Genomic DNA, 21,597 nt, shown 5'->3' on the forward strand with positions numbered 1-21,597 from the left:
ATTAGTTGATTATAATAAAGAGCAGTGTTGACTAAACAGTAGAAAACTCTTGTAAATTTTCTGTTACATAAAATATTTCTAAATAATCCAAAACTGTCGTAGACTTTACAAAACTTTTTTATTTTCAAATTTTACTTACCGTACCTTGTACCCCATAGACTCTCAAATTTTATAAAATTCAAGAAAGATTCATTTTATTAGTTATGCTATAAAATTTTAACTTATTTCTTATGCTTTTTTACATAACTATATGTAATCTACACACAAAACTATTTGTAATTAATGGCGGGAAACTAAACTATAATATATATATACTTAGATAATAAAAATATTGCCATTACCAAGATTTATTTTTTTAGTCGTAAGTAAGTAACAGATAAATCGAATGTTCATATAATTTTTTGATAAAAATCTGAAATAAGTTACATGACCTACTAAAAGATTTTATTCAGTTTTTAATAAGTACTTCATAACACATAAATACTTAAAAAAATATGGCGTTATATTCTACTTACTAATTTTAATTTATTTAATACTAACTGTATAATACTGTATGTACTGTATGTACTGTATATACTAAATGTATAATGCTAGATTTATTTAATCAAAAAAACTTCATTTTCAAAATTAATATTTGTTGGTAACACTGTTGTGTCTGTTGATTGTTTTGTCATAATCAATTACTTATTATTGGAAATAACTATTGATTATCATAAATTAACTTTTGGTTTATATATTTAAAATACAAACGTGTATACTGTTTTTAATTAATATAAAATGAAAAACATTTAAACACATAATACGACCTATCTGTTATAAAATAATGACAGCTCAAAAAGGCGAAAAAATTTCTATATTTATTTTGGTGAATCTGCTCTATTAATACAAGGATGTTTTCTTGTGGTAATTTATTTACTAAATGAAATATGAAAGACTGTAGAGAAAGTAAAGCCCATTAAACTTTTTTCTCGGTTTTTTATTACAAATAGTTTGTATAACTTGATAAAAGCGATTAACTAAAAAACTAAGAAATAAAACGGTGTTCATGATGTGTTAAAATATTAATCTGAAATAGATTTCAGTATTATGTACCAAAGACAACAGGTAACAATTAATTATGATGTTAATTTTAATTAACAATGGCAATACACTATGTGACCGACAGGATATCAAAATTGTTTTTTCATATAGCAAGGAACCTGATTGATAGCCATTTTGAAGAGCCTTTTGTTGGTGTTTTGTGAATGTTTTCAAGTAAATTTCTCTATATTTAAAGATTATGAAAGTTATTTTAGAACAAACAATGGATTAGTAACTCATACCATCTTAATAATACTTGTGTTTTGATTGTGGTGTTTGTTTAGCAAAGCGCCTTGTGGAAAAAAGGAACCGGAAAGAAACCTATCGTATTATCTTCTTATTTTAATGTTTATGAAAATAAATAGTTTTATAACAGTGGAAAGTGTCATTTTGTTGTTGTAGTGCAATTGTGGTTACGAGAAAGCATTATTTACGACGCATGTATTTGTTCACTACGTAAATTTAGATCGCCACAAGATGGCCGCCGTTGTGTGCCCGCTCCGCCAAAACCCGCTTGAGAGGCCCGATGTGTCATCGGCGAGCGAGCGCTTCGCGGATATGCTGTAAGTTGGCGTCTCGCGTCGCGGCCGCGCTCCGCGGCAGCTTTCGGCGGGGTTCCACTGTGTAAAATGGAATTTCGCTCGAGGCGCCAAAATACGATGGGTGTTGACACATCTCGAACAGCAATACCGTACCGTTACTCAGACGGCAGTAAGAAATAATTACTAACAAAGATGACTGATCCGGACGAAGTGGGTAAAGACGAGTGGAAGAGATGGATACTCGAGGCTATACATAAGATACGCTCGCAGAAGCAGAGGCCGAGTGTAGAGCGAATATGTCATGCGATCAGGCAGCACCACAACTACCATGAGGATGTGGTGTCAGAGCGCCTGGAGCGCGCGGTGCGGGAGGGCACCGTACTGAAGGTGTACAATAAGGGACAGAGTTCCTACAAGGACCCTGGTGGACTGCAAAGTAGAGTGTTAAGAATAGGTCCGGACGTGGACGTGTCTCGCGCGGTTGCTAAAGCTGTGAGGGAGTTGGGCGAAAGGGATGGCTCGAGTTTGAAAAGTATAGAAAGGTATTTACGCCAAGCTTACCAGTTGACGGTGGAGTCCGGGTCTGATGTGAGGACCCTACTGCGAGCGGCGGCGAAACGTGCAGTCGCCAGGGGGCTGGTGACGCATCATGCGGGCAACTACAGGGCTACGGAGAGACCCTTGACTTCAACTGACAGGATTCATAAGCAGCGTGTAAAGGACACTCCAGAGAAGGTAGTGTTTATTTTGTAAACAAACATGTTTGTAAATAACAATGATTTATTACCTTGTTAAAAATGAATGGCAAGTTCAAATTCAAGGTTAATGACCTTAATAAGTGCTGTAGGCAATTGTGAAAGGTTTAAAAAAATTACATAAGCATATAAAGTAAACAAAAAAATTCCATGCCATATAACTTGAATTTTAATGCTATTTGTTCTAGTTTTTGTGTAAATGGGATAACAGTTTTTATACCTCATATACAACCTCCATTTATTGTATATGCATTATAATGTAATATAAATATAAATTCATATTTTTTTTTAAAAAAATTACAATAATTTTATGTATCATCAAAGTTTGAATGTATTATGAAATAACATATGAGTATAGGTCTGTAAGGATTGAGTTCCACATTATCGAAGATCAAACTTGCCTATTGCTTCCAAATGTTTTCCCTTTACAACATTCATGTAAAGTAAAACAATACAAGTATGTTTTTATATGTTAACTAACATATATAAACTAGGTTTTATGCTATGATTAAGGTGTTATTTTTTAACAATTTTAAGTGAAATTTAAATAATACATTTTAATATAATTTCAAGTCTAAGATTTCATCTTCATCTAAATAAATGTATATTACATATATAAAGAGGTACTAAAGATCATTACTCATTTTACTTGAGACAAACTGTGCCCAAGACTGTCTACATAGAATATAACAAATGAAGTTATTTATTTTCATTTTAGAATTTTTTTTAAATTAAAGTACTCTAACTTCTTATTATATCTTGCCTTGCTAGTATAAGTCCCATCAAATTTGATAAAGCCATTTCAGGTATTAGCCTGAACAAACAGACAGACAAAAATTGAACTAAATGTAATTTTGGTATATGTATTGTATATATATCATCTGCATGGTGGAAAAAACCATTGTATTATTATTACAAACAGACATCCCAACTTTTATTTGTATAGATTAGTTATGTTTAGTCCAGCATATCTATTGTTGTTTTATAAATATGCTGTTTATGCCTTAAGGCACATGGTTCATTGATCTTGTTGGTTCTTTACATGTCATCTCTCAAATAATATTAGTATAGTATAATATGCATTAACCCTTAATTAGGCGCATTAAGAAAATCACTCAATTAGGCGCATGGGGTCTTAAATGACCCCAAAAAAACATTGAGAAAAGAGTATCAAAAAGGAATAAAACTTAATGGATTTCTATAGTAATTAATAAAGTTCTTTAATATACTTAACTTTAAGAAACAAATACTTACTATGACATTAAAAATATTAAAAAAAAAACAAAACAGTAAACCTCCCTTTAAACTAATTTTTTTGGCATAGCCGAGATCAACTTAAGAAATAAAGTTTATTCAGCCTCATCAGCGGAATCTTCTGTTCTGCATCCGACGCAGTAAATCCTTGAGTGTTGCTGACAAATAAATTTACGACATTTGAAACATTTTGTTGGCACTTTTTTGTCGTCCTTTCTAGGACATGATGAACAGCGCCCGCGCTTAGCTGTCGATTGATAAACCGCTTTGTTCACATTATAAACTTCATGGAGCCGTTTTTTTGTTGTCGCTGGTACAGCACGTAGTTAAATGTGACGTTTTTGGTGATCTTCCACAAATACCGCAGCTATTTTCTTCAAGAAAATCCATCTTGTATATGTCAAAGTCTTCTCAGTATTCGCTTTGTGTATGACAAATGGGTTGATGCCAGGTATGTTTATACTCCAGGTAAATTTAAAATAATATTTTGTGCTCGGGTCTTTACTGCGTTCGGTGGTGGTACTTTACACCATTTCACTTTCGGGCCATTTCTCTGAGTATGTCGAGATAAAAAATAATTATCTTCATTTGATACAGGGATGTCTTGGATATGTTCAGACTCCTCAATTTCGCTTTCTGAATTATGAGCACTATCAATGACAGCATCGTTTAAAGTTTCGTTTTGCGAATCCGAACCAGCAACATCTTACTCTTCATCAAGCACTTCATCCAGCCACTGCAATACTTGTTTGTCGTTAGGCATTTCAATTCAAAAAAAAGAAAAAGCATAGAAAAAAAAAACAAAAATACATAAAGAAATCATACCGTATCAAAATAGACACATACAAAGATAAATAGTAAACAATATACCAATATAAACACAAAAAAATCACAAAAGTAAAAACTTACCTTTGCCAAAAAATGGAACGTAACTGGGCGCATGGGGTCAGCTCTCTAAAGGACAGCGATGTGTGCGCAGGAGTTAATGTTCTGGATGTGACTAATTCGCGTACCCCGCGGGGAGTGAGGAAGCTAGAAAGAGCGTTAGCACGCTCTGAAGACTGTAAGCCATTATTTTTTGAATTTCAAGCGGCCCTGACCCCATGCGCCTAATTAAGGGTTAAGCCTGTTTACATGTTCAAATACACTGTTTTGAATTGTTTTGAAATAGTCTATTTGTTATTCTTGAGTCTCCAAAATAGTAAGACAATAAAAAATTAGTATGCTATGTAAAAAATAATTTTCAATTCAAATAAATAAATAGTTTATAAATATCCCAATTCCTGTATAGATTTTTTATTATTTTTTTACTGAATAGGTATTAATACAAAAATATTTTTTTTATTTCAGAAACAAAATCAGGGCGGCGTGCCAGTGTGTACCGAATGCCTTGGCACAGAAGTCAGGAACCGGTTGGGTGCTGCTGAGGATTTGATCTGTTGCTACCAGTGCAAGTCCTATGCTCACCCCACCTGTCTTGATTTGTTAGAACATGTCAGTTTGCCGGTGTTAAAGGTAGGTTATGTATTTAAATTATATTTATTTAAAGTATTTATAATATTAATCATTTTAAATCTAATATTAGTTTAAAAATATCTATTAGTATAGTGCTATTACATTAGATTGAATATATACATAAAGTTGTACAATTGGTTAAATAAAAACATATATTGAAAAATAGTTAATGTAAATAGGCTAGTGCTAGGGTGGCCAAGCTCTTTGATAGTAGGAAATATTTTTTGAAATTTGATTTTTTTTTACGAGCCACTATTGAATATGCATTTAGAACACACATAAGATTTTTTTTTTAAATCACATTCATTGAAATTATTTAAAGAAAAAAAAAATAAATAAATAAAAGGAAATTACAAAATATATATGCATTGAAGTTAGATATAATGGCACACATATTTGATAGCACTCCTAATAGCACTTAAGATGCCGGTTAGTTAACTATGATCTGTGTTTAGATTTTGCTAATGTTATGGTGGAATAATAATAATTATTATTATTCACGCCCGTAATTTGTTTCTATATCCTAGGTGCTGACAAGGGTTATATAAATTTAAATATTGAAATGATTCAATAATCAATTGGGGCCAAAAATAATTGTTTATAGAGCCACATGTGGTTCACGAGCCGGAGTTTGGCCACCCCTGGGCTATAGTGTTTACGTGTGAATGAGCCAAAAACAATAACTGCTATAATAAATACTATCTTTCGGTAATTTATCTATGGTTGGTCCATAATTTTGTGTTCAAAAAGTAACTGGCTAACACCAATTTTTTCTGATAATCAATCTCTAAGTAGTAATTATAAATAAAAAGGAAGATCAGAGATCTATGTTTAATTTACGATTAGACAATAGAGTACTATTTAATGTTCAGAAAGTTTCTATTGCTGGATTCAAAAAAAATTTAGTGATGTGTGCTAAGGATGGAAAGGGCTTCATAGAATATGACACACTATGAGAATCATTTGTGCTATTGGTTATTTAAACGGCTAATAAATATTCAATTTTATGTAATAAAAAAAAATACATAGTCTCATGTTCTCACAACTGAGGCATTATTTGTCATGAAATTTTGCTTTGGGCTCCAGAAACAAACTATTCCAGGTTCCATATGGTGGGTCCACAGAAGTCAATAAGAAATAAATTCAACATATGCTATACTTACAATAATCTAATGTTTGTGCATAAAATCCTAGGATTTATTTATTATGATCAGTATAATAATATATTTTATTATTATATTGATCATAACAAATATATTTATATATTTTATTTTGTATATATTTTATATATTTATATATTTTATTTTATTTATCTAGCATTGTTTTGGGTTTTATTATTCCTTCCTAGTTCTTTTTCATTTTTCTTTCCTCTACCTCCTGTTTATTTGGTTGTTTGCCTGTCCTGTATCAGTTTTATTTCGTTTTATTATATTCTACACTATCTGAAAAGCCAGCATTTGAGGAATGCTGGCTTTTCATTGTCACCTTTCAATTATGTGGTGATGCTGTCCTTGCTAATCTTTTTGCCGGCATTTTATATTAGTACAGGCCAGAGCCTGTACATAAATATTGGCAGACTAAAAGGCATATTAGTATTGGCATATGTATTCACAATTAAGAAGTTCGATAATACAACATGTCAAATTCTCTTTGACTATGCTATTTTAATTTTGAGTTCATGCATTTATATAGTTTTTCATAGCTTCATCAGTTTCAAAAGTAAAATATACTGTATCAAAGTATGTGACATCTAAAAACATGGGTCATTTTGGGATCCATCCATAACAAACAGAATGCAAAACAGAACACTCATCAATGGAACTTAAAATGTTATAGCAATCATTAAAAAAAATACAAACCCCTCTGAGTTTCTTGTTCCTTCAACTTATGTCCTATTACAAACCAAGTAACTGAGTTTTATGTTGATTATTTATAATTGTAATGATCTTATATAATTAAGTTATTTCGAATTTGATTATGACTCAATAAGAGATGTAGTCTATCCTATATTGAAAAAAGAATCTGCATTATTGCAAAATTTTTTATTTCTTAAATCTAATGACTATAATATACTTGGAAAATTATGTATAAAATTGCATTTGCATTTTTTCTTATAAAGTATTAATTCTGTCAGCGAGGTAGTCTTGGTTGAGCAATTATGCATCATTAGGTTATTATGATAATGATCAATTGCTTTTAATAATTATCTTGTTTACATATAGGATTGACATTGTTTTATATATCCTTTAAGAATTAAATTCAATTTATTTTGTAACAATAAAGTATTATCTTTAATACAGATATTCTTAGTATGTAAGTAACAAATTAAAAAAAAAATTGTTTTTATCTGCAATCAGTCACAGATTATTAGCAGATTTGTTTCTTTGCTTTGTCCCTTTTAAGGCATTCCTCAGCAAAAGATACCACATTCTTTACCATCTTTCACCAAGTTTTTGTATGTCTTGGTGTTTTAGTTGTTGAAAGTAGCTGGCGGTTGCCAATGCGATTGCCTTTCTTTAGCCTAGTCTTTCTGGTGATTTTCCAGTTGGTGTATATATTTACTTCCTGCTTTGTAGCTGCTTGTATATATTTAATTCCTTCAATACAATTCTTATGTTTAGCACTTCATGGATCTCTGTTTGTAATAAACCATGGTGCGATATGATTCTTAAAATACCATTATATAGCCTTTAGATAATGTTACTATATGAATCACTAGCGCTTCCCACAGTTGGGCTTAATACATCCATATTAAACTATTAAATATCTGGTTACCAATGTTGTATATATTTTATGAATCCTTTTTTATTTTATTTTAGCTTATCTTAGCTTGCCAATAATAGTTTATTATTAAAATTCCTGTATAAATTTTGGGAGGCCCTGTCTATTTAACTTGGGTTAACTATTTCACATAATGAATAATGATTCTAACAATTTACACATTAGTTTTAGTAAAAATAGGTACTGTTTTTACAATTATAATTATTAGAATTCCCAGCAAACTTCGTTCCGCCTGGCAGTCAATGTAATTGAGTCAACAGTCAGTAAATTAGAGTAGTTGATTTTGAAATGTATGTAAAATCATTAAGTAAAATTTTTTACATTGTTCAATGGTGTTTTAACTAAATTTTTTAAAATGTTATAAGTAACTAAAATTTTTTTTTTCCTAAATATTTTTAGTTGGTTCTAAATTTTGAAGTATTTGTCTTAAGATCCAAATAAAAGCTTTCGCAATATTTTAGTTTTTGTCCAATTAGTATATGATATATTTTAAATATATGTTTTATATGAGGTTCGGGTTTTAGTTTAGTATGTTTGGTATTTATTTATCAAATATTTTGTCCAATGAGTCATGGATAGTGATTTCTCCAAGCAAATAAACCAGGAATTAGGAGATCTACTGATGCAGTCACCAACATGGTGGGCTATGTAATTAAGTAACTTATGTATGTGGATTGGCAAGCTAAAGTAGCAGTGTGCATAAAGAATACAGAACATTACCGCGAGTGCCTTAAGGTTTTGGAATGGCACCACGGCGCTGCGTAGAACGACCTTGTTAAAGTCTAGTAATCCTTGTTAAAATGCTGATTGTGAGCCAAGAGGTCTTTTAGGTGGAAACATATGTTTAGCAGTGAATGTCGTAAAGTTAAAATGAAGATTATGATGATATATAGTAAAGTAGAACTTAATGTAATGTTGTTTCTCTTATGCAGAGCGTGCGGTGGTCGTGTGGAGAATGTGCGCGGTGCTCCGCGTGCGGCGTGGTGGGTGGATGGGCGGCGCGATGCGGGGCCTGCGTGCGGCACGCCCACCCGCGCTGCCGTCCGCCGCCCTGCCGCTGTCGCACACCCTCCACGCCCGACGCCAGGTACACTACTGACAACACCATTTTTTCTTGTCACTATTTATACCTTCACCGTATTAAATGTAGTAACGCGCTAAACCTTCTCCCCTTGGGCCAGCTAATAGAAATCGACCAAGTCGAGATTTGGCCTTCCCGGGCTTCTTTAGGTAATAATGGTAAATGGATATTATCGACGAGTGACAGGTCAATGTCAATAGGGAGTGCTTTGCTGCGATTGAATCAAAAATGTGGAGATTCGAGATGAATGAAAGTCTCCAATATATGCTATGTGGATTGGCAAGTTGAAGTAGTGGTGGATAGGGAATTTAGAACGCTGAACGCGACAGCCTTAAGGTCTTGGAGAAGTGATCCCGATGCAGCGGAGCACAAGCTTGTTAGAATCTTGTTGAAGAACAAGAGGTCCCCAATGCAGGTGTGCACCTGTGTGTGTAGTTACTTGTCTCAAGTGGCAGTAGGTGGGGCACCGCTCATTTAACCGATTACCGTTGGATTCGAATAATTATCGAATGGCAACTACGAGCCGCCGGTAGTCGAGGTCCTCCACTAGGTGGCGAGGTCCGACGACCATGTTCACGGGAAGTTGCTGGTCGCAGGCAACGCAAACCCGGTCATTGTAGCGATTGTTGGTAGTGGGAGTCTGTCGGCTGACATGATGATGATTATATATCATATATCACCAATTTGCAGTACCCTTAATGCTTGCAATGCATGTTTTGAAAATGTTTAATTCGTATGAAAAGTGTTGGAAGGCATTAACAATGAGCCGTGGCCCGCAGGTCGTCGGCGAGCGGCGCGCCCAAGAAGAGGAAGCCGAAGGCGACGCCGCGGCCCCCGGAGTCGGACGACGAGCCCTCGGACGGTAATGAATCGCCGGCGTACGCCCGCCTCCCGCCCGAACAGAGAATGTCCAAGGAGAAACAAAAGTTTTTCAGATTCTCCGCCTTCAATCTCGTCAAGCGGCGCCGCTGCCGAGCCTCCTCCGGCGAGTGGGAGGGCTGGGAAGGCCGTTCACGCTGGGGCGGGGTCAGGGTCACAAGGGTGCAAAGGGTCGAACTACGCCTGGAGAGGCGGCCCGAGACGCCATCCGACGCCGACGAGTCTTCCACAGACTCGGAGTCACCGGAGCCACCTATAATGCGCGCATTGCAAGCCTACGTACCTCCCGCTCCGCCGCCGAAGCCTCTCGTGCCGACCATATTTGAGCGTCTCGCTACTGATACGGGTCCAGACGGCGTCTGGGGCTTCGCCGCCGAAGCGCAGAAGCAGCGCGATCAGATCTTACCCACGACCAGCCCTCGACACCGGACGCTCGCTACTCCGCGGCCCATTGCCGCACCCGAGAGCAACGTGCCCGAGTCACCAGAAACCGGTGCTGCGGACCGGCGTCGGCGGCGCAGTAGATGCGGGGACAGATTACTGACCACCCTGTTCGACGGCCTATCAGAGTTCTACTCCGTGCGATCCGCCTCCCGCTCGCAGTCGCGGCACCGCCCCGAGAGAACCAAGAATATTGAGAACAGACAGGTCCTCAAGGAGACGAGAAGTACCTTCAAACGGTATCAGGCGACGCTAAAACGCGAGGAACCGCAAGCGCCGAAGCGGAGTCCCTCGAGGCCGAAGAGGAGTCCCGTGAGGGTCGCGAGCCCCCGCGAGGTGGTGAGAGTGGGCGGGGCCGCGAGCGCGTCGCAGCTGGTGCGCAGCGCGGCGATGAGCAAAGAGTGCATCTCGGCGGAGGAGGCCGATAAACTGTACAGAGGGCTCGCGATGGCGGCTCGGCAAGCCGGCGGAGACCGTCCGGCCACCAATCAGACGGGTAAGATCGGTTCGTGAGGTGCGGTGAAAGTGTCGTGGTGGATCTGACCGTCTCGCTCTGATTGATGGCCGGCGCTCCACCGTCTCTCTCGCGCTCGTTCGCGTTCGTTTCTCTTCCGAATCTCTGTTCGGTGCCGGGTGAGTGAGGCCGGACGTTCGGCGCGCGCATCTCCGGTCGGACGCCGAGCGCCGATGACAAATCTTTTGTTGATCGGGTATCGGCAGTATCCACACATGCACTTTCGCTCGCGCTTCTGTCCGTCGGAGCGACCTATTACCTACCACTCGCTTTCGTGTGCGTAATCACCCCTCCCCAACCCTACCCGCGCCATTGTGTATGAACCGATTACGGTGAAGCCAACAGGGTAGGTAGATTATTTCATGTATGTATGTATGCATTTTGATTTTTTTTATTCTTTGTACCACTTATCATTTATTTAATCAGAAAATGTATATTTAAAAAGTTATGCATTATTTAAATTTTATTTGTTAATTTTGTTTTATTGTTTCCACAACTATGTTTAATGATTGCATTTGTTAATGGCACACCATAGTCTGGTTTATTCTTTGTATTCATCCTTCTCTTTGATCATTGCTTTGCTAATTCATAATCGAAATGTCGAGCAAATCTTAATTGGTGGATATTGAACATTGCAGATGGCATGCGGCTGCCGGCTGGGGTGACTGAGGCCGATGCGGAGCTTTTCGCGCAAGCGCGGTGCACCGCGGGCGCAGCACCCAGCGTGGAGTCCGAGGCAACGCCCGCAGCTCCCGGGACTGCACCTCCAGCGCCGCGCTGCCCATCGGCCATAGAGTTTGGTCAATGGGAGATTGAAACTTGGTACTCCAGTCCATTCCCCCAGGAGTATGCAAGGTATATATAACATTTCCTCATACAAAATACAAAATTACAAATACCTTTGTTCGAGTAAGCATTTTATTTTATTTATATAATCAGCTGAGAAGAGCCCGCAACTCAACAGTTGTGCTTTCTAAATGAAATTTAACAACTTTTTAATTTTTTAAATTTAATTAAACTAAGTTCCACACATTTCAATCAATCCAAAACGTAATGCTGTAACATTAATTTAATATCTACTTGTTTATGATATTAATAATTTCTTAAATCTTTTTCAGATTACCAAAATTATTCCTTTGCGAGTTCTGCCTGAAGTACGCAAAGAGTCGGGCGGTACTGATGCGACACCTGGACAAATGCCTGTGGCGACACCCGCCTGCGACGGAGATCTACCGCTGCGGGGACATCTCGGTGTTCGAAGTGGACGGGAACGCCAACAAAATCTACTGTCAGAACCTCTGTCTGCTCGCCAAACTATTTCTGGATCACAAAACGCTATACTATGATGTAGAACCATTTTTGTTTTATGTGCTGACAAAGAATGATAGCAAAGGTTGCCACTTAGTGGGCTACTTTTCTAAAGAGAAGCATTGTCAGCAGAAATATAATGTTTCCTGTATCATGACAATGCCTCAATACCAGCGGCAAGGATACGGGAGGTTCCTCATCCATTTTAGTGAGTGGTGGAATCTTTTTTTTTCATTTTTGTTATTTAAATCTTAAATAGTCTCTTAATTATTAATTTTTATACAAAATTTAATAGTGATTTTACTATTTCAGGTTATTTACTATCGAAAGAAGAAGGGCAGCCAGGGACACCAGAAAAGCCTCTGTCAGATCTAGGAAGAGTCTCATATCATGCATATTGGAAATCAGTAATTCTAGAATATCTCCAAGACCACAGGGATAAGCCTTTCACATTTGAAGACATTGCTCTCACCACAGGAATGCATATGAATGATATAGCTGTTACGTTCCAGTTACTGGGCTTCGTCAGATATGTTCCGAGCAATGATTCAATGAAATTAGGGATCTGTGTAGACTGGAATAGGGTTGACAGTCATGCAAAGAAACTTAAGAGCAGACCGAGATTAGAAATAGACCCTGAATGCTTAAGATGGACGCCTCTTCTAGCACCTACTGTGAATCCATTCCGATCACCAGATGAAGGCTCCGGCGACCAAGACACTGAGAATGATGAAACAGAAATGAAGACGGAAAGTGAGGACACTGCAACAGAATCTGAGGCCGCCGTCACTAAGTTAGAGGTTAAATCGAAAACTGAAAAAGACTTAGAACCGGTTGAAGTAACATCTTCTGGCAGAAGGAGAACACGGCCACTAAAGTACAGTGAGACGACATATCAAACCACTCCAGCGGTTAATGACGGCACTCGTAAGAGGAAACGGGACATCAGTAGAAAAATCTCGGAAACCAACAATGACGAGGAGAAAGTCAATTATGAGACCATGCCACGAAGGGCGAGAAGTGTCGCGCGCAGATCATCTAGAACTGCCCAAATGGAAGTCAATGAGACAAACAGTATTCAAAGAAGTAGGCGACGTAGCGTCAAGGAACTTTCATATGTGTCTGATAGCCAGGATAGTCAGGAAAGCATAGACGCCGAAGTAAACCATACTCCTGTTAACACCGTGAAGGCTAAAACGAAAAGGAAATTGGCTTGGAGAGGCAGACAAGCGAAGCGACAAAAGGTTAATAAATCTAATACTCCCAGAAGTACTTCACCTGAGACTAAGAAAACGAAAGTTGTTGATAATAATGAGAAAGTCAATGATTTCAAGGCAGATGATTCCAGGGAACAACCAAATAATATTCTATCTAATGCTATTGAAAAAGAGGATGTAGCTAAAAAACAACTAGATGAAAAAGTAGAAGAAAAAGCTAAGAACTCTGATGCCAGTTCTGAAGATTCCTCTGGAGAGGCAGATGATGAAATGGATGTTGAAGAGGCGGACGATCGGCATAGCGTGCCGAGTAAACCTGCTACACCACGTCATCTTGAAGAAAATAGCACTGATCATCACACAAGTGATATGGAACTTGACAGCATCCACATGGACTCTCCTAAATCCATTGCAGAGAAAGATCAAGTTATTAATGAAATATCTACGATTGACAAACCTGAGCATGAAGAGAATGGTAATGCTAAAGATATACCAGAAGCTAATAGTGCTAATGTCAATGTTACAGAACCTAAAGAGATCAACAATGAACAGAGAGATGATTCAAGTAAAGTGTCTGACACTCGAAATGGTGAAATCATTGAGCCAATAAAACCAATGTTGGATGACAAGGACACAATAGTTATTTCAGAATCTGATGATAACAACAGCCAGAGTTGTCCATTGCCTTCACCTAAACCTAACTTGGCACCTGCCCCTACATCAAACGACTTAAATTCGAAAGATGTTAAAGATACCACAAGTCCTGCCAAAGTTTTACCAGTTGTTTCAACTGAAAATTCTCATATTGTTTTAGATGCAAAAATCACTGAAGAAGTGTCCACAACTAGGCCACCGGTTGATCTCATTGTGCCGAAAATACATCAGATCGAAACAATAGTTGTTGAAGCAGAAACAGATAATTCTGTTTCACCATCTACAATTTCTCAGAAGAAGAGTGACAGTTCTGTGATTAATGATATAAAACAGAAGAAACAAGAGGAAGAAAACAAGGACGTAATTTTAGACCAGAAAAAATCTGAAGTCAGAAAAGAGACAGTCATACAACATCAAGTTACAGAAGAAAGTAAAGTGCTAGAGAAAAAGTCTCCTAATAAAATTGAAACTATTATACAGAACTTAGACCCAAACCGAGACATGATGAATGCAATGAAGAAACCAGATCCACCAAAATTAGATTCCTTTGGGGATTTAGAAATGAGAAGTAAAGTTCAAATACCAATGTCTGGTAAGGAAAGTGATCTCCCATATAGAAATGATACAAGTATGAGAAAAGATGAAATCGTAATTTCCAGGAATATCTCCGAAACTAGTATTCCAACATACCAAAACCCTGTAAGCAACTCAATGACGATACAATCAATTAATTCTTATTTAATTAATAGACCAACTGTTACAAAAGAATCACAAGGTGTGCAGACTGATAAGATCTCACACAAGGTCAATGATCCAAGTCGTATCATAAATACAATGCCTGATACTCCAATCGTAAGCAAATGTACAACGAAATTGGAGGTGCCCCATCCGATCACCTCCCCTGTGATAAACCCAGTTATACCGAAAATTCCTAATGTGCCGGACATAAACTTTTTGCCGCGCTGTCAGAGTGCAAATGCGGCTGTTAACTTGGGTTTGGAGCGATCTGATCTAGATGTCAACTTTACAAATAGTAATCCTATGCAGAATGCTTTGGGTTCTTCAATGAGTATCATTCATGCTAATGCGCAAGACGCAAAAAATGACATCAACCAGAAACCACGGGAGAAAAGTAAGTTACGCGATGTGAGGGTAAATTCGGCGCACAGCAAACTTGAGAAAACTGATAAGAAAACGCCAAAAAACGAGACCCCCAGGAGCACGCCCGAGCTTAAAATGTTTTTTCCCGAGCAAAACGTGAATGCTCGTAAACCAGAAACGTCAGTCCCTATAAATGTTATAAACACCGTGTCTGTGACCAGTAAAGTGGAAACAAAGTCGAGCAACGAAACACCCAAGAAGCAAGATTTTTTTAAGAAAGAAAAGTCAAACGCGGCAAAGTGTGAGTCTAAGAATAGTTCGGCCAAACATGACAAGAGTTGCACAGTTCAACTCAATCTGAAAGCGGACCAGAACGATCTAAATAAGATGTTGCCAAAATTTAAGTATGACAACGAGTTGGTTCCAAAGGCTGACTACACTATGAATCAGATACCAAATTATCACACCACACATCCCCAGTATCAATGGTCGGCGTGGGATCCGAGGCTTCAGGGCACATGGGATCCTAATAGATTTTTGGATATGAAAAACAATGACAAAAATTATTTGGATAAATTCCAAGGCTTTAATCTACCTCATCTTGATCAAATGCAGAAATCTCCTCAAAAGCTACCCAAATATGATCAGAAAGATTTTCACAATCTCGCTTATGGGGCTCTGTCGAGCGGAATTTACGGTACCACCGGCTTGCCACACTTTAAAGAGACTAAAACTCCTTCATCAAAGTCGGAATGCGCCCAGAAAAACGAATGCAAGCCTAGCAAGCAGTCTAAAACCACAACAGCATGTCAGACGCAATGCGAGTCGAAAAAATCACAGGCCCAGGTGCAATCTGCCGCTGAAGCACAGTTGAAGCAGATGATGCAGAGACAAGTGAACAAACAACAAGAGGTTGTCACAAGTTGCGCTGAGTTCAGGCAGCAAAGCCCACAGATCCTTACATCGCCGGGTTGCAAGACTCCATTTAATCAGAATGGACCATGTGGACAGGAGAAGGAAATAGAAAAGAAGTCTAGACAGCAGTCAAAAAAGGAGGAGTCACCCAAAGACACTAGTAAAGAAGAAATGTGTGAAGCTGTTAGTCCAGCTTTGCAATCAATGGGGGTATACACTCCAGATTCAACAAGCAATTCTGTACACTCAGTGCAGTACCCAGCCTGCGAGCTGGATGTGAGCCAGCTAGGATTGGAGTCTCCAACTAGCATAGGATCTGACCTTGCTTCTCCATGCTCCATGATGCATATGCACCCTGTCCCAAGTCCTCAGTACCCGCATTCTTCGATACACATACCATCCATTATGACTCAGACCAATCAACCTACCAAGCAGCAAAAGATTAACAATCGAAATCGGTGAGTGTTAATTTTACTAAAATATCAAATTAAATTTATATCTTAAGCCACATTTCTATATGTATTGTGTAATAATATCTGAACAAGGTTTTTCTTACCCAAAACATACATTACTACTGTAATCCAGTTAAATTCATAATTTCACTTTTTTGTTACATATGGACCTTTGACATACATTTGCGGCTAAATCCCTAAAAAAAGTCTAATTACAATACATGCTCGGGCTATATTTTCTAGTCTTGCAATACTATGTTTGAGGCTTTTAGTATTTTGTGTAATTATTTTATTATTAAAGCAGGTTAAAATCTTATTGCACCCTTATTTAAGACCTGATCATGCTTACAGTTGGCCACCAAGCTCCCAAAAAGGGCTTTGTTTGGGTTTTACCACAGGGGCTTTAAGGTTTTAAAGTAGAGACCCCAGACCAGCGACTGTAGTATATGATACCAACCTTTACAAGGTGGACAGTGAACCTTAGGATCATTGAAAGACATTGGATGTGTCTCGCTTCCAACTGGTTCTATAGAATGTCTGGGGAAGGCCTATGCTAGCAGTGGACGTCTTAGAGGATTAATGTTGGTAACGAATTTATTTTCTCAGGAGTGCGGCTCAGAGCGGCGGTGGCAGCGCAGCGGGCGGAGCGGACAGCAAGGCGCTCCGAGGCGCCGCAACGCCCCCCGCTCGTCACCGAGCCACGCCTCCACACCAGCCCCATGGTGAGCAGACATTTCTACACACACTTAAGTCACTTGCACACACAATTGCACTCACACGCTTGCTTAACCTAATTTTTACAATAAGTACAGTACCCGGCGATAGATATTGCATTTCGACCTTTGGAAATAGGACGAGATGTGAGACAGAGATAATGCTCTACGAAGCCGAAATTAGCCGATTGTCTCTTTCCAAAGGTCGATGTGCAGCATTTATTACTGTGCATTGTTGATGAAAAAAAAGTATTACTACAATAACTGTATTTATTGAGAAAAACATTTTAAAATATTTTTTTATTCTTTAATCAATTAGAATCAGTGATGTACATGGGTTTAAACAGAACCATTTTTAAATAAATTGTTTGATGAGGAATAAAATACCATATATTACTATTTGCAATAAATTAAATTTTATAGGGCTGTGTCAAAAGCAAGCGTGATAATTTAAATCTATTTGCTGATTGTGATCTGTAAAATTATGACTGATTCAATTACAAATGAAATGTATACATTTCTCTAAGTAATTTACTTCTTGTGTAATTTTAACAGGGGACTGGAATTCCCGTTAAACATGATTTACTACAATTGTATTATATTTTTTAACCTTTTATGTGCCATGCCACACCACAGCCTTTTTAAAATTATGCCTCCTATGTTACATGTATATCTTTTATATCAAATCGAAAGGGTTTAACTCGTGTCAAGTCCACTTTCGAATTGCCCCCTGAGGGGCGTGGGTCTCACGTTGGGAAACGCTGGTAAATAGTCAAGAACGTGGTTTTAAAGAACTAGAAGGATAACTAGATTTTACAGTGTTTTTCGATATGAATGTAAGCTAATGATTGTGCTCTTGTTTCCCCAGGCGGTGCGGTGATGCAGGGCGGCGGCGGATACCAGGGCGGGTACCTGTCGTTCCAACAGCAGCAGCAGTACCACGGCGGCTGGGCGCCGTCCTGCTCGCTCAGCAAGTTGCAGCAGATGGCTGAAGCACCGCAGCACCACCCGCCACACACACCGCCGGCTCCTGCTGCGCCTCAGGTCTTTTACCACTCATGATTATTATATCAGTTCAGGGATTGAACCAAGCTGGGCAGCCCTGTAAAATGTTGCCTCCTAAAATAATACGTGAGCAATAGGGAGTCAAAATAGCGTTATATAAGATCATTACAATCTTCTATAATCATTATAGAAACAGCAAGCTCCTCGTCCAGACAGATGTTTGTTAAGATTATGACCAGTTCAGGTTCCTACTACCAGAAAATTGAGAGCTGGTAGCTTAAGAAAGCAGTGAACCATCATTGTCTGCTGGTATAGCGATGAAAGTGTTTCTTTAACTAAAAATATGACCTTTTTAATTTGAATTACAAAAAAAAGTTAATTAGTGGTGGGTTGTCCTTCAACTCTCAGATATTTAGGGTCACATATGTCTTTTCTGATTCAGTAGCCGCTTTGAGCCAACAGCGACAAAGTTGCTGGGTTCTTTTTCTCCCTAATCAGCTATGATCCTTTAGCGTCTGGCGCATAATGGGACTGTCACGGTGTTGGATATTGTCGTATTAGTCGCCTTTTACGACATCCCAGGAAGAATGGGAGTGGTGCTATTCTAAATGGATGACACACTGGTAGATTGTACTCAGTAACACTACAAAAATAATGTCATATTTTCATTGTAATTCTTTATGGAGTACAATATTTTTATTTAGAGTATGTACTCGAGGTGCGATAGCTTGGTGCCTAGGGGTTTCAATATCTCTTGAAATTATTACTAAGATTTACAGTTATTTTTTATTAAGTATCCATAATAATGTGTAACGTTGCGTGTGCAGTACGGGCAGCAGTCGGGCACGCCGCCTAGCGGGCACTACCACGCGGCTGCCAAGTACTACACGCCCGCCCACAACCAGCTCGAGTCGCCAAGGAACGCCAGGAATGCTACCAGTCAGTAATACTGCACTACCCTCACTATGCATTATCATTTCATCCATAGAACATCAACTACTGGCCTCTCCCCATAGATTTCCAATTTATTCAACACTATAAATTCTTACTAGTAAGGAGTTCCACTAACAATTTCATCTGTATTGTTTCTAATTTTAAATTTTGTGTTGTGTTGTTGTGTAGTTTCTTCCTAGTTCTTCTCCACAAATATACCTTGCGAAGCAGAGTACAGTAAAAAACAAAATAAATGGATAATAAATTGACAATAAATAGGAGTTCTGTTAGGTTTTGCAATGTTGAATAAATTAATTTCATATTTTATCTTTTGAATAGCCTGGAAAGCAATTTGTAAGAAAATGATGTTAATATATTATGATGGTAAAAAACTACCAACCATCAGTGTTATAATGCCTTATGCTAACAGACTAAATCACTGTATAAATTGTCTTATTAAGAGATTGTTTTATAATCAAGCTATATGGATATGTAAATTATTTTTTTTCCAAAGCTTAAAATTTTACATTTCATATAATATTAGTAATGCTTAGTGTTTCCTTAATGTCCTTTTTAGTATCTTTGCTAATTTTAATTTTTTGGATTTGGACTGCGAGTCCCCTTTCTGATTCCGATGTATAATTCGCCTGTGTCGACTATTCGTGGTTGGCCAGTTTTTCGTTTCCTAATATATGGCAAGCGCTAGGTCGTTAAATATGCGGATCGTAGATTCTAAACCCGAGGATTAATTTATTTTTTCTTTAATGAAGATATATCTGATGTAATATTTGTTTGGAACCGGCAGGCAACCTGAGCCCGATGCAGCACATGCAGATGGCACCGGGCGCGCGCATGTCGCCCAACATCAACACTCACATAATCAGCCAGTACGGGCTGAACGGGTACCGCGTGCCTCCACAGCAGCAGTTCAACAACCTGCAGATGATGAATGTGCAGCCCGCGCAGTACGCGGCCGATCCGCGCGCGCAGCAGCCTAACGTGTACGCCTACGCCGGGTACATCAACCCGCCACCGCCGCTCGCCATGCAGACGCTCAACTCCACCATGCGCCGGTAGCCCCCGCGGCTGCAGCGCCCGCCCGGACCTGGCGCGCCGCACAACTAGACCACGCACACCTAGCCTTGCCTACTAATAGACGCCCACTGCAAAGTTTAAGCCTCCCATGAAAATCGCTAGGTTGGTCTCGCTCTTTCCGCAATGCAGTTTGTTCGAAAGGTATTCGAGTGTAGAACCCGAGCCGGTAGAGGTGGCGTGGGTATGCGCCACACTATGTGGACTGGATAATACATATTTAATACTTATTTTGAGACATTAGTAGTCTTTCAAATGACAATTTGAATTTACTCAAGTAACAATATATCGTTTTAAATGTCACCATCATCGTATCAACTGTTGGACGCGTTTTTAAAAGATCGCCAGTTGTCACGCCACGATGTCCAGTCTCGCGCGGCTCGCATCCAGCTACTTCTGGACTATCTTAACTATGTCGTCAGTACACTTAGTGGGTGGCCTGCTCAAGCCACGTCTACCGGCTTGTGGTCGATACTCGAAAACCTCCTTTAACGGCTGCAGTTGCACGAGATGTGCCCCTTCCTTACTGCTACTTCAGTCAAGCAACTCGAAATATGTGGGAGAACTTAATCTGATTCACTCATTTTCAAGAATAGCTCTCTCCTTTGCCCTTCTAATCATATTAACGGCCTTTTTTTTATGAAAATTAGGTTTTACTAACCATATTTCTTTTCAACAGTCAAAATGACAGTTCTGTTAACAAACTTTACATTGACATGCCATTTTAAATGTAAATATTTAATATTATAATTGTATTTTAACATTTTGTTTATATACAACAACTTTTACTGGATATTGTTACATGGTTAACTTTCTTTATACTGTCTTGGAAGAAGGAAGGCAAGGATTGTGTGTTGGATTTGTTCTAAGATGTGAAGTTGTGTGTGTATGTCCCTCGGTCTGGGAACATTTGGAGGCTGACATTTCTCCACACTGTGCGAGTGCGCGTTTTGGACACAGTGTTTGTGCATTCCAACTTGTTGAAGTCACCGGCATCTCGACCAAAAACAGTGGATATTGTATTATAGTTAAGGCATAGTACAAATAACCGTAAAGCTTTTTGTTCTAAATTAGTTTGTACATAATATTTTAGATGTAATTAACGATTAACACCACTTCAGTTGCCTTAAATGCACTCGTTTGCACCATGCGGGGCACACACCCCCATCCCTGTACCCGATGCTGAGTAAAGTACAAAATTTCAAAGTGTTATTGAACGGTGTTTCAGCGGCTATAGAGGTAGTTGTAGTGCAATAAGTCGGCGCTCGCGTGCTGCGGCGCTTAGCCGTAAATTAATTTTAATTTCCAAAGAAAGAATTAAGTATTAAGTGTTCGATGACTGCAAGTGCAATCACTCTGTATGCC

The 21,597-nt window shown here is 38.5% G+C and overlaps 1 protein-coding gene across 3 annotated transcripts; it reads left to right on the forward strand.

Annotated features, from left to right (window-relative positions):
- Positions 1 to 1,198: 1,198 nt before the first annotated feature.
- On the forward strand, positions 1,199 to 21,529 carry enok (enoki mushroom). Of its 3 annotated transcripts, none has more exons than XM_068761877.1 (11): positions 1,199 to 2,357; positions 4,982 to 5,146; positions 8,860 to 9,014; positions 9,788 to 10,824; positions 11,481 to 11,697; positions 11,961 to 12,358; positions 12,463 to 16,495; positions 17,096 to 17,211; positions 18,071 to 18,246; positions 19,035 to 19,146; positions 19,946 to 21,529. In XM_068761877.1, exons 1-11 carry the CDS (start codon positions 1,815 to 1,817, stop codon positions 20,215 to 20,217), a joined length of 7,224 nt encoding a protein of 2,407 aa, XP_068617978.1. In that variant the 5' UTR covers positions 1,199 to 1,814; the 3' UTR covers positions 20,218 to 21,529. The 3 variants fall into 3 exon arrangements, with proteins under 3 accessions (XP_068617978.1, XP_068617979.1, XP_068617980.1); XM_068761878.1 differs by having other exon boundaries at positions 17,099 to 17,211; XM_068761879.1 differs by having other exon boundaries at positions 9,788 to 9,870.
- Positions 21,530 to 21,597: the final 68 nt, after the last annotated feature.

The sequence above is a fragment of the Battus philenor genome, unplaced genomic scaffold, assembly GCF_028537555.1.
Source record: "Battus philenor isolate CCGP_79_NKW_IND1 unplaced genomic scaffold, ilBatPhil1.0.hap1 SCAF_15, whole genome shotgun sequence".
In the NCBI taxonomy this organism is placed as follows: domain Eukaryota; kingdom Metazoa; phylum Arthropoda; class Insecta; order Lepidoptera; family Papilionidae; genus Battus; species Battus philenor.